We start from the raw sequence: 16169 nt of genomic DNA, 5'->3' as shown, positions 1-16169 counted from the left end.
AAGATGTCTTGAGCACCAGGCAGCTGCCCTGTCTGGTAGGGTGTGCCCTACAAAGGAAGGTTTAGGTCTGTCAAAAGATTTATTTTGCTAGGTCTAAATAGCAGTCTGAAACTGCTCTGCAGACTGCAGTGGCAGGCCCGAGACATGTTTTACAGTGATACCTTAGTGGTTGACACAATGGCTCCTGCAGTTCATTTGTAGCATTTGATTTACAGGCCCCAGATACAGGTAGTACCCTTTACAAGCAAACTAAGTAAGCTAAATGAGCAAATTAGATGGATAGAAATTTTACCATCTTTAAAGAAGAGAGCACAGGCCAATGGTTAGCAGAGATAAAGTGCACAGAGTCCTAATGCCATCAATAACAAGTTCAGCAAAAATCAGGTAGTGAAGGTAAAAGGTCTGGAAGAATACCAAGCCAAGGATTCCAGGTCTAACGTCTACCCTGGTTTTCTGCCTCTACTCCTGACTCCAACCTACACCTTAGTATCTTTATACTGGCTATATCCTTATACCACTAACACAGATTATACTCTAATACTTCTTACCCTGACCCAGCTCTCTTTTACCCCTTCTCCTTTTCCTTCTTACCCTACACTTTACCTGAAGCCTTTGTAGAATTGCTAAATTATTTTGAGAAACAGGATTTCCTCTTTCTTGAAATATATGAAATGGGAGTTTCACAATCCTGAGGTCTTCGGAGCTGTGTTTTCCATGTGTTTGTTTCTTAGAAATGAGTTAAGGGTGTGGGTGTTTAATACTAGGCAGAATACAAGGTGGGTGATCTGTGGCAAACAGATTTACTGGAAACATAGTGGGGATAAGGTAAGAATGGTTAATTGAACAAATATTATAAATACACCACTCTGATGGGTATCATTGTTCTACAATACAATTATAATTCTGTGTTTTCACAATCTACTGAACCGTGCTTCAAGGTATACTGGACTGGATTGTCACTTGCTATTAGGAATTTGTCACTGAGAATCACCAATGTATAGAATATCATTAGTATACTTACTGCTGTTTGTCTGTTCATTTCATAGTAAGGTTTCTTTGTATATGCCTGGTTGCTCTTCTGTAGGTACCGCCTCCAAAAATTACACAGAACCTCATCCTGATAGATAAAATGTGAATTGATGAGCCAATCACATATCACAATCTTATAAATCCATATTTGCCAATACTCTAATTTGCATTATCAAGAAGGCAAATGTGGCCTACTAGGAGTTCTCTGCATTAGTTCATGGATATTCACATTCAGAATTACACTTACCAAACTGGAAGGGCATGTGGCTTCTTTGAATACAAAATAAACAAACCAAGCACCGGCAATGCCAAATGGCCCGGCTTATGAGTGAGTGTCTCTTCTATTGTCATTGATTGGTTTAGCTTTCAGATATTTCTCACATATGCACTCGGTCACTCATCCTTCTACTCTTGCATCCATACATCTATCCACTGACTCACTCTTGCATTCACCCACTTAGGCAAGCATAAAAGTAACACAAAGAGTGGGGGAAAAAAAAGAAAACATGCATGCCATAGTGGGCATGCATGTTCAATACCCAATACAATAAAACATAGCATTGGATGGCTGTCCTAGAATGTTATTGTACGTAGTGTAACTTAGTTTATATGTTCTGGCATGGCTATAACATTGAGAAATAGCTATGCTGGCCATCTTGGAATGGTAAACAATGACACACAATGCACAATACCATTCCATAATGGCCACCTGGTTCAGAGGCAGTTGCATGTGTGGGATGTGGTGCACTGCAGATGAAAAAAGCAAGCAGCCCGTAAGCACTGTCTGAGGAGCTGTAGTGTGCTCTAAAAAAAAAAACGAAATAAGTCAAAAGGGACCTCTAGGAGACGAAAATGGATTGAAACAAATGCCATCACTTACAGGGCAGGAAAGTCAGTGGCTTAGGTGGGATGACCCACTGCCCAATGCTATATGCTGCCATGGATGGTAATGCATGTATATGACACTCATATGGACTAATGGCAGAGGAGGGCTAACTCAAAGAACCCTCTATGTATGTGTATATATTTATACACATGGATGTATGTATCTAATGAATTTATTACAAAATCATTGAAAGCATTACCCTTAGAGTTTGTCAAAGGGAGTAATCAACACCAACATCCTTGGCTACAAAGTTAATCTAAGAAATTTAATGCAACAAAATGCATGTATGCAGATTTTAACACAGTACAATAACAACCCACACTTACAGTCCTACAGGCTTTAACATGTGTGTCCATATAATGACCTTTAAATCAGTCCTACTGCCTTTGTTGTTACTTTTCATTATGTTATTTGAAATACACTTTTCACAATGAACCAATCAGGCCTTTCGCCTTTCTAATTTGCTGGTCCCCATAACCAACTCAGAACTACTGTATTGAGCATAACACTTTGCCACAAGTCAACCATCAGTTATACCATGATAAAATTAGAAATAAGTACAAAATTACAGTTGTTAAAATAATACAAAATCCCTTCCCCCAAGACGGCCCTATAAGGATTATTATAGTGCAAATCTTCTACCCACAATGTATGTTCAGGTGCGCTGTCAACAAAATTGTTTTCTACTATGGTAACTTCTGAGATTCCATGAAACAAAATACCTGCTAGGAGGCTTTAGCACAGTGTAATTCCAATCCACCCTTTCCCGCCTATTGCCTTTAACATATGGTTTTCACAATCAGTCAGGCTTACTGGTTTGATCATAACTTTTAATGATAAACAGATTAAATCTGTGGATTCTGACATAATTCTTCACAATAAGGACTATGGCCTTTACCTTGGCACCATAACCAATACAGGCCATTATCGATACAACTATAAAATTGTCAGAGGAGGGAACCAGCACGAAAACACTTGGCTATCATTGTAATCTGTGAGATTTCACGTAGCAAAATGCCAATCTAAAGCTATAACACAGTGGGATAACATTCAACTGTGAAAGACCCAGTGGCTTTAACAAATGTTTTACACAATAAATAAGAAAGGCCCGCTGCATATATAAACAGATCAGACCTATGGCATTGGATGTAACTTTCAATCTGAAATACTCAGGCCTATTATCTTTAAAGTTGGGTTGTCGCCATTACCAATTCAGGCCTACACTATTCAGCATAAGCTTTCACACATTATTATTATTATATACATACATACATACATATATATATATATATATATACACACACACACACACATATATATATATATATACACACACACACACGTATATATACACACACACACACATATATACACACACACACATATATATATATATACACACATACACATATATATACACACACATACACCTATATATACACACACATACACATATATATACATACACATATATACACACATACATATATATACACATATATACACACACATATATATAGATATATATCTATATATATATATATATGTATATATATATACACACAAATACATATATACATATTTACACACGCACACAAAATACCAAGTTTCCTAAGAAGGTCAAATAAGGATTATCAGTGCAAACCTTCTATCCCCACGGTTTTCAGAAAGAGTAACCAACATCAAAACCATTGTCTACTATTGTAATCTGTGAGATTCCAAGGCACAAATACCCCTCTATAGTATTTAATACAGTAGAAGAACAATCCACCCCTAAACGCCTATTAACTTTAACTTATGCTTTTCACAATAAAGTCGCCAAACCTACTGCCTTTATCGTAACTTATCATAGTAAACATATCAAGCCTATAGCCTTGACCATTCGCTTGCCACCATAACTAACACACTCCTGCTACACTGAGCCAGAAGGCAACAAGAACAACACAAGCACTCTTTCAATGGACTCACAACTTCAGTCCCATCAAACACTGTCCAGGCAACCAACCTTTGGATTGAGTCTAAGCACCTCTCTCTCTCAGAATTTGTGAAAGCTTTTTATGTGTTGATCACATGAGCTAAATCGAGCGATGCCCTGCCAAAGCCAGACATAAAGAAAATACCTATGCACATTCACTTGGTGTAGCCGCAGAAATCTGCCACACCTGTTTGTCACTTTTTCGCACACAAACAGTGATTGATAAAAGCAGCTCAGTGCATTTCATAGATTTAAAGGTTGGTTTGCTACTGTGCAATACGATCATAATGTAAAACATTGCATCGTGAACTCATTCATAGGAAATACTGTAGAATTAACAATGACTCGACACCCGGAATCCTTTCACCTACAAGTGCATCTTCAGATTCAATTTTTAAAAATTGCCTCATGAGGAGGATGATGTGAATTTATCAAAATCAATTAAAGATAGAAAGGAACACATCCAGTATTATATAGAACATTTTGTGGCTTGACAATTTCATATATCCACTTGTGCATGAAATAACAAGTACAATCAAAGATGTGCAGAAGTGAGAGACAAACATGCTACCTAAGAAAGTTTCTTAAAGCTGCTTGAACATCTATGTGCAGGGTAGGCATCAGAACGGGGAGATGGAAAAACAGAGAACTATACAATGGGGCTTGGGACAATACTGGGTCAAAGAGGTAAGGCAGTGGAACTGGGAAACGAGAACACAGGTACAGGTCAACAGGTGAGGTCTAAGGGGCCCCTCTGCTTTTAGAAGTCAATTTCAACTCCTTGTCATTCACCAGGAAGTAAGTGATTATGAGTAAAGGCCAGGCTAATAAAGGTATTTTTGATAACTATCAGCTCAACAAGACTGGTGCTTCTTTATTGCTGCCCCTTCACTGCATTGGCGAAGTCCATGTGAGACAATTATTGGAATGCATTGTCTGCATTTAACTGGATTACCATCAATAAAAAATGTTGGACAGAATGAAATATCAGTGCGTCCTTAAAGTTTCAAACTTGGTGTTCGATGCTGGAAATACCTTTAGTTGTGGACATTTTACAATGGCTTGCAGAGCTTCGGCTTGCTTCAAAAGTATGTACTGAAAACCTTCACAAACATACCATTCATAGCCTTTATCTAAAAACAAAATAAACATAGATTTACATCAAATATTTCTTTTCACACTATAGCTATGTCACATTAACAAGCCCCCGCCCATATTAAATAAAGCAACTTTCACAGTATTTTTCTAAAACAAAATAAATTACTTCCTCTGTTCAAAGGTGTCTGACAAGGCGGCCCAGCAAAACATGTTTTGATTCTTTATGAGCAAATTATTACAGAATAAAGATGTGCTTCATGTTGTGATGTCACAAGTGTTGAAGCAATTTTTATTCACTGACAAAATGCTTTTAAGTAAAACATATGCTAAATGCCAAATTTGTAGTAGCTAATTATACTTATGTTATGGGCCTGAAAAATAAATACAAGTGCAAATTTAAGCCAGCCTAACTGCTGATGACATGTTAACTGAAAAAACATGCATCAACACGGACAGGCCTGTTTTTCACATTCAATAGTCGTTTGCACACAATGTTTTTCTCTCCATTAAAGATGTTGTACTTTTCTAGAAGCCGTCTGTTAGTTACTGGATAGGCGTTTGTTTTGTATTTGGCAACTGATAGGGAGTTCTCACCGAGAGGAGAGAAGGCAACAGTAAGAATGAGTCATGAGAAGCACAGTCTGGACCTTAAATGGGTGTCTGCCGGAGGAGGGGTAAGAATTGGGGGGGTGCAAGGAGGGGCGATGGCCACCCCTGCCCCCCCCCCCCCACCCCCTGGATTTAGGTACAGCCTGGTGTGCAGGCTCACAGTGCACCACGGCTGCCTGTAGTGTTATGCTGCCTGCACTAGTACATCCGCAGCCGTAAAATTATGCCCTCCCCCTGAAATAATTTCAGCTGATGCCCATGCCAATGATGTAACTTTTCAAGGACTAATGTCTGAAAGTCTATTGTACCAGCATGTGAAAACGGTGAGTTGGGCTATTCCCAGGAGTTTGCTGATATTTTATTGGAGGACTCAGAAGAAGAAAGAAAATAATGTTATAACATAGAATATTGTGTGATTATATTAGTCAGTGTGCAGCTGGATCCCGATTTCCTTCTTGACATTCTGACTGAAGACTCATCTCAGAGTTTCTTTTATTTCTGTACAGGAGAGATTTTTTAGCCATTTATTTTATGTCTGCTGATTTATGATTGTGAATATTTGCCAGTCTGATATGCAAAGGCTTTATGCTTGTAGACTGATTCACTCATCAAAACTCTTTATTGAGTACCTGAACTGACACCCCTTTCGCTTATTATTCCAAATTAATTTAAATTAGGAAATTTCCTTTATGGAACACACTTGTTGCATTTTAACAATGACTACTATTAACCTGACTAATGAATTATTTTACCTTATATTGAAATATCAATTGTTCGACTATGTTCATTTTTAAAATTACTTGAGAAATTGAAAATAACACTTTAAACTCACACTAAGTCTTTTTATTGACTGGACTAAAGCTCTAACAACTGTTGCTATGAATATATGTAGATGATCACCCCTCATTTCTCTTTGTTGATGAACATATGTCTATACGACCAGTGGCAGGGATTATTTAATGATTGCACCCGAAGACTGAGATACAGAAACCCACCTACCTTAAGTGGGAGCGAGAGGACAGTTTACGTCATAAGAGAAAGGAGCTGAAATATTTTGGCCGGTTTTGAATTGCTCATGTCCCACAAGTCCAAAGCTTAAACTTGAAGACTGAGGGAGTTTGCAGTTTTGAAAGCTGTTGCAGTGGTGGAAGTGTGAGTATCAATAGGGATATGTGTTGCAAGTGTCTACTTAAGAGCCTGTCACTGTTTTAAAATTGTGTATTTTGTGTTATGGTAAAGCCGATAGAATAGTTGTGTTTATGCGTAGGTGTTGAGCAGTTGAAGTTGTTATCGGACTCAAAGTAGTCCAAGATCCCAGGGTATGCTGATAAATATTGTCAAGGGAAACGCAAACAACATTTTGACTTCAGCAATCGAAAGACCAGTGTTGCCAGTTTGTTGTTCCCGTTACGCAACATTTCCATGGTCTTGCACACATTGGAAGTGATGCAGTGGTTAGACTGTTTAGACAAAATTATTTGAATCCCTGATTCAGAATTTTAGCTGAAGAGCTATGCCATAGGTGCGTTAATGTCAGCAGATGAATGAAAGGAGAAACCCTGTAACATTTAGCCACACCGAAAGATAAGTAGAACCCTTTAATATGATGGAGGGCCCTTTAATATGATGCAGGTGGACTTTACTGAAATGCCTGTTTGTAATTCTGCACCCGAATGGATGTATTACACAGAGAATGCGCCAAATACAAGAGGTCAAAATCCTAATGAACTGAGATCAATGACATTTGAACCTCCATGATATGCCACACTAAAAGCAACACTGGCTTAAGATTTCTGAAGCAATTATTACATTCAAGACCAGCACTATTTAATGAATTCAAAATCAAATTAACTGAGACAACAAATGATGAACTGTCTTTAAAGCAGAAAAATAAAAGACTGAAAAAATGTAATTAACAATAACAACTGACGAAAGTGAATAAAAAGAATTAAGAAGAATTCCCTAGGGCCAAGTTTGCAGTAGAAGAGTAGAGGAAACACATTTAGAAAAGATGGAATAGGGCTAGGAATGTCTCATGAAGAGTTCCTTTATATAAGCTGAATGAAATAACTGCAAGTTGATCATCAAAAGTGCTGCACGTTTGTACAAGCAGAAGTCAACACAGATTAAATCTGACTGCTGCTATATTCTACTAAAGGTCTGACTGTAGACAAACATGTGTCCTTACTAAAGCTAAGTGTAGAATAGTGATTATTTTCACACTAATAATTGTTGAATTAGCAATTATAGTCCTTTTAGTTGGAATAAGTTTTTCACCAGCAATAGAAACACTTGGGTCTGCACCTACATCTACAATGTCTGCATACACATAAGATGAGATTAAATTAATGGTTTCATTTGTAGATTATTCATAGAAGATATTTCGACAAATGTTTACTCTAGATTAGTTCAAGCATGTAATCAAGCATTAGATACTTGTGCACATTTACCTTCTTCAGCTGCAGAAGAGATATCATCACACCCCATCGTCATATGCACTTACATGTACTATTTTACTGATTTTATTCTATAGACAGTAACGTTTTGAATATTATTTTTCTTAATTATGACATGTCCTGTTTAAGGTTTCCCTTTAGAAAAGAATGAATCCTCAACCAACAGGGAAAAGAATGAATCCTCAACCAACAGGCAAAAGAAATGGGAATTGCCTCGTATTTCTTAAGATCGTCCACGGTTACAAACATTGTTAAGGAACACAAGAAGAATTTAACCTGCTTAATGAGGCCATTAAATAAGAACTTCATTTTAACATTAGAGGAGAAAAGAGCTCAAATTTTTTGGAGATGCAAGTAAGGAGGAAGATGTTTTAAGAAACGTTTAGAAAAAAGAAGACGACGAATACAAAAAGAAAATGGTTAATCCAAAGTTTAAATCAGTTAGACAACAAAAAGGGAAGTTATGTGCCAAGAAAAGGAAAAACAAGTTTAAATTCACACGCTGGGAATAGTAATTGTGAATACACATTCGTAGTGCTGGGAGGACTTGTTCACATTTTAACAGAGGAACACAGGTTATTCCCAGAGTGTATTTTGTGTGTGGACTGAATGCTGATTTTCAATTGCCTGTTGAATGGGAGGGTGTTTGCCATTTAGCTTTATTGTTTCTTAAAATGAATCATTAAATACTATAGATGCTTTAACAATGACACCACCCAATATACACCCAAGTAGTGCTAATGATGGTAGATAATTAGTGGGAGATATTTTTGGAGCAATCATACAACCTGTAGGATTAGTCATAAATGATGAGAAAATTAAAACACTATGAACAGTAGTAGATAAACTGGCTACTAGTACATCTGGTGCCTTACCGGCTGTTAACACAGAATTAGAGGCTATCAGATCAAAGGTCTTGCAAGATTGATCAGCTCTAGATATACTATTATTAGCAGATAAAGGAGTAGTCTGCAAAATGCTGAAAGCTTAACAATGCTGCCTATACATCCCTGACGAAAGCAGAAAGATGAAAGAATTTGCAAAGAACATTTCTGACTTGAAACCTGAATTAGAACTTTTAGAAACTACTAGTGTACTGGGGAGCTTAGGCCAGGGAGCTTCCAACACTGGCAACTGGTTTGCAACAGTGGATGGAACACCTTTTAGGGTCATATTGAGACATGTAGTAATCATTGGTATTTGCTTGATATGGCTATATGGTTTATATAAAGCATGTAGATGCTTATAACAAAGATGAATAAAGAAAGAGAAAGACAACTCAGATGATAATTAGAAATGGAAGAGAGAAAGAATAGAGTATATAAAAGTTAAAGGGAAATTAAACCCTGTAAAATAAAAAGAAGGACAACAGAAATTGAGAATATACTCTAAAGATTTATTTGTAAAGAAGAAATTGTGATGGTTTTTCAACCATCAAAGGGGGAAACTTTTGAAGCAAATTTTATTCACTGACAAAATGCTTTGATTAATAATATGCAAAGCTTACATTTAAGTAAAACATATGCTAAATGCAAAATTTGTAGCAGGTAATTTTATTTGAATGTTGTAGATCTGAAAAAAATAAAAGTGCTGATTTAAGTCAGCCTGTCGATGCAATGTTAACTGAAAAAACTATGCATTATCACTGAAAGGCTCATTTTTCACACTGAATAGTTGTTTCTGCACAATATTTTTCTCTCCGTTACAGATTTATTTTTCCGGAAGCCTTAGTAAGTTAGGGAATAGATATGTGCTTGTATTAGTTTCTCACAGAGGGGAGAGGAGGCAACAGGAAGAACGAGTCATGAGAAGAACATTCTGGACCACAAAATACCAACAATGTAACTTTTCAAGGACTAATGTCTGAAAGTCTATTGTATCAGCATGTGAAAATGGAGAGTTTGCCTATTCCTAGGAGTAAGCTAATATTCTAATGGAGGACTCAGAAGAAGAAAGAAAATAATGTTGCAACGTAGAATATTGGGTGTTTTTTATTGGTGTGTGTTCTTAGAGTAGCAGCTATATTCCAGATTCCAGATTCCCTTCCCGACATTCTGGCTGGAGATTAATTTCTCAGTTTCTTATTCTTCCCTACAGGAAAGGGTATTTAGCCTACATCTTTTATGTCTGCTGATTTATGACTGTGAATATTTTCCAGTCCGATATGCAAAGGCTTTAAGCTTGTGCATTGATTCTCTCATCCAAACTATTTATTTGGTATCTGAACTGACATTTTTTCTTATATTTCCAAATTAATTTAGATTAGGGAATTTTATTTATGGAACATTCCTGCTGCATTATAACAATAATGACTATTACCCTGACTAATGTATTATTTTACCTTACATTGAAATATCAATTATTGGTTTATGTTCGGTTCTAAACGTAATGCCTAAAAGATTAATTCTTATTAAATAAAACTGGGATACTATTTAAACACACTAATACTCTTTATTGACTGTACTAAAGCTCGAATAATTGATGCTATGAATTTACATACATAATTGCTCTTTTTTTCTCTTTGTCGACAAACAAAGGTCCATATGGCTGGGGTTGGGGGGCAATTCAATGATTACACCAGAAGACAGATATAGAAAACTTCGCTCCCTCACAAGAAAGATGGGCTACTATCATTCTTCATCACTCTGTTGTCAAAGTGGTTTCAACTGACACTCTCTGGTAGCCCAGTACTGACTGTCATTTTTGTTGTGCTGCCACGAGAGGGTATGATGATAGAAGATGAGCATGCAGCAAAAAAAGATGATCAGAAAATGAGCATGCGGCATGAATTAGGCAAGGCCACAGTTCCTGCCTTTTAAATAACATCAGAGTTGAACAGTTTAACAGTGACTATGGAAGGTGAGAAGTGTTGGCAGTGTAGAAGGTGTAATGCTCAACCAGTCTGTGTGTTCTGAAGAGGGTGTTTTCCTCTGCTCTTGTTATGCCCACTAACTGCTCTAGGAAGAACATTTGGGTTCTCTGCAGAGATGACCAGGGCTATCACCATATGTCCACACACAACATAAAAGCCAGGGGATCTGAACTATACAGCACTTGAGTATCAGTTCTCAAGTACAAGTACAGATATTTAGAGGCACTTCATAACATCACTTGCAAGTCCCTTGTTCTGGATGGTGAGCCATCAAATTGCAATATATTTTTAACTAAGCTGTCCTACATAAGAAAGAGAAATACACCAGATACCGCTCCATCATCCACCTAATGGTAATCTCCCCTGTTTGAGGAACAGCCAACCTGAGTTGTGGGAATGTGCTTCAGGGCAGTAAGTTCAAGCTTATGTGCTGGTATTGGAAGCATATACATGGTCGCACTACTCTGCAGGTGTACTTTTAGAAGACACCATTAATCAGATGTAAGGTAAAGCAGTAACTAGAAAGTCCCCAGAGAATGTATCACACCCCAGCAGAGCACTGTCTATGACATCATCTTAGCATGCAGGTGATCACATAAGTTGGTACTTAGTACAATGGATACATATTGACTAATGTAAATGTTTGTAACCATCCTTTTCGACAACTGTAAGGAACTAATATCCTCCCTAGTAGACCCTCCCTGATACCCATGGGATGCTTTAATGTTACAAGTTATATTGATTTGCTAGCAGTTACAGCCCACCACTGCCCCAGTTTTAGAGCTACTGTGAGCCGGGACAAGGTTGGACTCCGAAAACAAGAGTCCGAAGGTTGAGGAAGTGGTAACTCCCCTAACACTGGCCCAAAGAGTCTCTTAAATGCTGGAGTACTTCTCAGATAAAGACTGTGAAAATGATAGGGGGCAAGAATTGAGGCTACAGGCTGGGTCTGCTCTATTGTAGCCTATACTTATCTGATTTGCCCTTCTCAAGTTGTTGTCACTTTTGGCTTATTATCCAGCTCAAGAAAAACACCAGATTTTTGTCACAGTTTTCTTATGTCACCTTTCCCCAATCACTCACCGCCAGCCTAGAAAATAAAATTGCAAGTGTCATTTAAACGCCTTATCTGAGCTCCCACCTAATAAGGTCACAAAGTTGCTTTGGGGATTCCTCTGAGATAATGAGATCAGCAAACACCCTGGACCAACTGGGAGATAATTCCCATTTCCCCTTTCTGTGTTCTTGCTTTAACACAGAACAAGGCCTGGTCTCTTTTGGGCAACTGAGGAGACTGATTAAGTCATAAAAAGTTGTTTTATACTTGGTACTAATACCTCCTGGCTCCATGCTATATTATTATTAGCGCATTCATATAGGGACATTGCCTGAGACCGATAGTCAGTTGCACTCTGTTGCTAATGATGATGGGACACAAGGGTGGTTCTCTCTTTCTGACTCAAGCTGTGTTTTTTCAGCATCTTACTGAGTAAGTAATCTTAACAAAGAGTCATATGTTTTGCTGAACCCTTGGAGCTCATCGAAGAATGTCCATTCATCTGGCATACCCTGCCCTAAATGCAAGCCAATAACCACTGGAACATACAGAACCGGTTAAGACAACCAAGAGGACACTCTTTTCTTGCAGGAGAGGGGGGGGGAGGGGAGTGGGGGTATTTCCTCCACTACTGAGAGAAAACAATATACATTAAGCCAGACTCACCAAATGCTAGTATAGGAGGGTGACCACCCATCGAAGTCTGGGATAGCAGAGAGGCAATGCAGCATCATAACATCTCAGGTAAAAGCCCAGCCTAGTGATCTTTGACTTGCAAACAACAGTCTTACCGTATTAAATGTCTAAAATCAATATTCATCTACTTGTTATGTCTATTATAATCTTGCCAGCAGATGCAATTTTCCAAAATGAAAAAGTATACAAACATATTGCCCATACCTAGGGTTTTCCTCGTTTTCAGCCCTCTGGAAATAGACTGGCTTTTTGAGTTGGCAGTAAACACTGACGCATCATCGACCTCTTTAATTCTCTGTGGAATGGAATGATTGGTAGATGTGTTACTTCCATAACAGATTTAAGATTGCCTGTTTTCTATTACACACAGTGACATTTGCTCGTTTGTATTAAATACCTACTTTCACTATCTACCGCAAACAATTCCTGAGATTACTTTGAGAAAAAGAGGTTCAAATACAATCAATCTAGCTATAATTCTGTCCATGTGTAGCCAGCCTATCTATGCCATAGAAAAACAACAAATAGGTAAAGCTTCTATAAGCTATTTACTTTTGATTACATTTTTATTTCAATTACTCCACTTTACTAGTTTGTGTGCAGTAGAGGGGTGTAGAACTTGCTTTTTTCAGATACCTAAAAGCATCTATACAAGTCACAGGTTGGTTAGTGTGCTGAGAAAGGTCTGAACCAATACTCCTAAAAGAGTCTCCATGAGGACAACTGTATTATTATTATTATTATTATTTGTTTTTTGTTTACAAAAAAAGTGACATGAGTTCTAAATATGGAGACCAGTGCATTTTCGGATGCAAATAACTGATGCTATTTCTTCAGAGCCAACTATTTATCAGTGTGTGTGTAAAATCCTTGATAATGACTCATTAAGATTGTTTGAAATAAATTTTAGGTCTTGCCTAGCAGCCTGCCCATTGCTTACCAATGCTTGGCTTTATTGCGACTCTTATTTGCTTGCTTCTTATTCAATGGCTGGCCTTGTGTTTGTTCCTTTTCTGGAGCACAGCCTCCACACCAGTAGTTTCCAAACCTTTTTTTAGAACAATGGCCCACTTTTTAGAATAAAAACTTTCGTGGTCCAAATAACATTAATGGACATGAGGCAGAGCGATTTGTGAATATAACTAAAGCATTATGTGGTACCTCATAGTCGTTTCAGCAACCACTCACAGACCTACTCAGACTCTCACTCACCAACTCAGAGACCCACTGAAACCCTCAGGCACCCACTCACAGATCCACACAGACCCTGATGCACCCACTCTCACACCCAGCCAGATACTCTCTCAGCCACTCTCACACCCAGATTCACCCTCTCACACCTATTGTCCCACCCAGAGAGATAGGCCACAGTTAACTCCTACTGTGCATGGCCAAAGGCCATGTGTAGCATGTGGTTGGGTGGTTGGGGGGAGGGAGGAGTTAGCTGCAGGGTATGGCCACAAGCCAGACCATGGCCAACCACTGCCATGCACAGCCAAAGGCAGTGTGCGGTGGGGGGGTGGGTGGTTTATAGAGGGTTGGCCATAGGGCCTGGCAGCAGCCCAGGCCTTGCGGCCAACCCCAACCACACACGGCCAAAGGCCGTGCGCAGCAGTAGTTGCATTGATGTATAGTAATGAAAATTACTTTACATAAAAAAAAAGCATAGAAATTCACTGAAAAAAACAAAGGTTTCAGGAACGCTGTAGTTAGGAAACAGAATTTAAACAAATCCATAGAAATGTATTTAAAAACCAACATTACAGGGACGTTATATTCAGACTCACATTTTAAACATACAAAACCATAGAAATTCAACTGTTGTAGCTTAGAGTTATCTCAAGTATTTGTAACTTGTGGCCTAAGGTAACAATAACTTGTGCCCTCGCCATGCACTGATAATTACCCCACAAATTACATTACTCATGACATCTTTGAAAACGTAATTGATTATATCAATGTAATATTTGCAGTAAAATTTGACAAAAAAAGGGCACGAGTTATAGTTACTTGAGATAACTCAACATGTGAATTTCTATGGTTTTGTACGTTTAAAATGTGAGCTTAACTATAAAATCTCTGTAACCTTTGTTTTTGTTAAGTGAATAGATAAACAGACAGATAGATAGACCATACAAAGTCAGATTTAAATGGTTTAAGCAAATATGCATATATACATTGATCCTCATGGAACACATAAGCATTAGACCAGCCGTGAACTTCACCCTATACAAATCACATCTACTACACTGTGCAGTAACACACACCTCCACTTTCCTAATCCACAGACTACCAGCATGTCAGGCAACTACAGACTGACAAGAGACTCTCAATGAATCAGGATCCAGCATTGCTTTCGAGCACTTTCACAACATATCTTAAGAAACTTCACTATTAGGTTTGAGCTTTACAACAAGCCCGGTTCTCAATCTCATACTGTTAAACTGCAACACTGCATGCAAAACAAATGTTGAAAAGAAGATGATGACTCATCTGAGGCCATACTAGATGCTATCTTTAACACATACAAATCAAAGCAGTAGTAACCAACCCACTATCACTGGTGGGAGACGCTCAGGAATTCTGTTCACAGTTAAGCAGACTGGAAACCCAACAAGAAAAATCGCAAATCTCAGCAATATCAAGCAATCAAAACTAGGATGACATTGACCTGAAAACACTAGCCATTTTCCTAGATAGACCTTCTACCTACAGCTCTTTACCTCTCCTCTCCTATGAGCAATCCAGATTCAGCTGGGTAGACAAGGCTTTTGAAAAACTAGCACCCCTGAAACAAATCTGATACCACCTCAAAAGCAGACATGCCAAACGATTCACAAGAACACAATAGGCTAAACAGGAAACCTGAGTGAATATGCTTACTTAAATACCTCAATGACTTTAGTCTTGAGTCTCTATTGTTGGTTTCCTGATTCTTTGACAGCAGATCCTATACTCACTGACATGTGCCAAGCATTCTTCTCCATTCCTCTTCATGAGGATAGCCAATATTGTTTTAAATTCAGTGTTCTCTATAAAGTCATAGATTAGTGTTGTATCCCACAATGTTATACAGAAAGCCCCTCAATCTTTCATCAGATTTTAAAGAAAGACGTGAAAAACCTGCTGCTGCCCTGTGGGTCAGTGCTGGTGCATTATAGGTGACCTGATGGTTGCATCTAAAACAAAAGAGGCTTGCATGTTGGAGACAATTGCACTCATAAACAATCTTGCAGAAAATTAGCATAAAGTGCCACTCACACAAATGCAGTATTGTACGAAAAAAGTTATCTATTTGGGACACACACCGAAAAAGGGTGAAGAAAAGTTTCTACAGAATGTGTTTAGGCAGTTCTGAAAATTAATCCACCAAATACACAGAGAGAACTGAACCTTCAGTGGCGCAACCAGGGGTCTCTGGCCCCCATGACTCTGCTGCGTACAGTGGACTCCATCCCCCAGCTTAGCACACGCCAGGAGGTGTGTGTGCA

The 16169-nt window shown here is 38.2% G+C and overlaps 1 protein-coding gene across 3 annotated transcripts in view; it reads right to left on the bottom strand.

Moving 5' to 3' along the window:
* The window catches only part of TAF1B (TATA-box binding protein associated factor, RNA polymerase I subunit B), a 638950-nt gene that overhangs the window by 579805 nt on the left and 42976 nt on the right, over positions 1–16169 (bottom strand). For 2 of the 3 annotated variants that reach the window (XM_069235908.1, XM_069235909.1), the window contains exons 3-5: positions 12883–12973; positions 4926–5023; positions 1022–1117 (exon numbers count right to left, since the gene is read on the bottom strand). In XM_069235908.1, the coding sequence (XP_069092009.1) occupies positions 1022–1117; positions 4926–5023; positions 12883–12973 (285 nt within the window). The remainder of the gene's footprint in view (positions 1–1021; positions 1118–4925; positions 5024–12882; positions 12974–16169) is intronic. The other variant, XM_069235910.1, reaches the window with a different exon arrangement.

Source organism: Pleurodeles waltl, chromosome 5 (assembly GCF_031143425.1).
Source record: "Pleurodeles waltl isolate 20211129_DDA chromosome 5, aPleWal1.hap1.20221129, whole genome shotgun sequence".
NCBI lineage: Eukaryota > Metazoa > Chordata > Amphibia > Caudata > Salamandridae > Pleurodeles > Pleurodeles waltl.
Note: the sequence above shows the minus strand (reverse complement) of the source record. Positions and strands in the feature narration are given on the sequence as shown.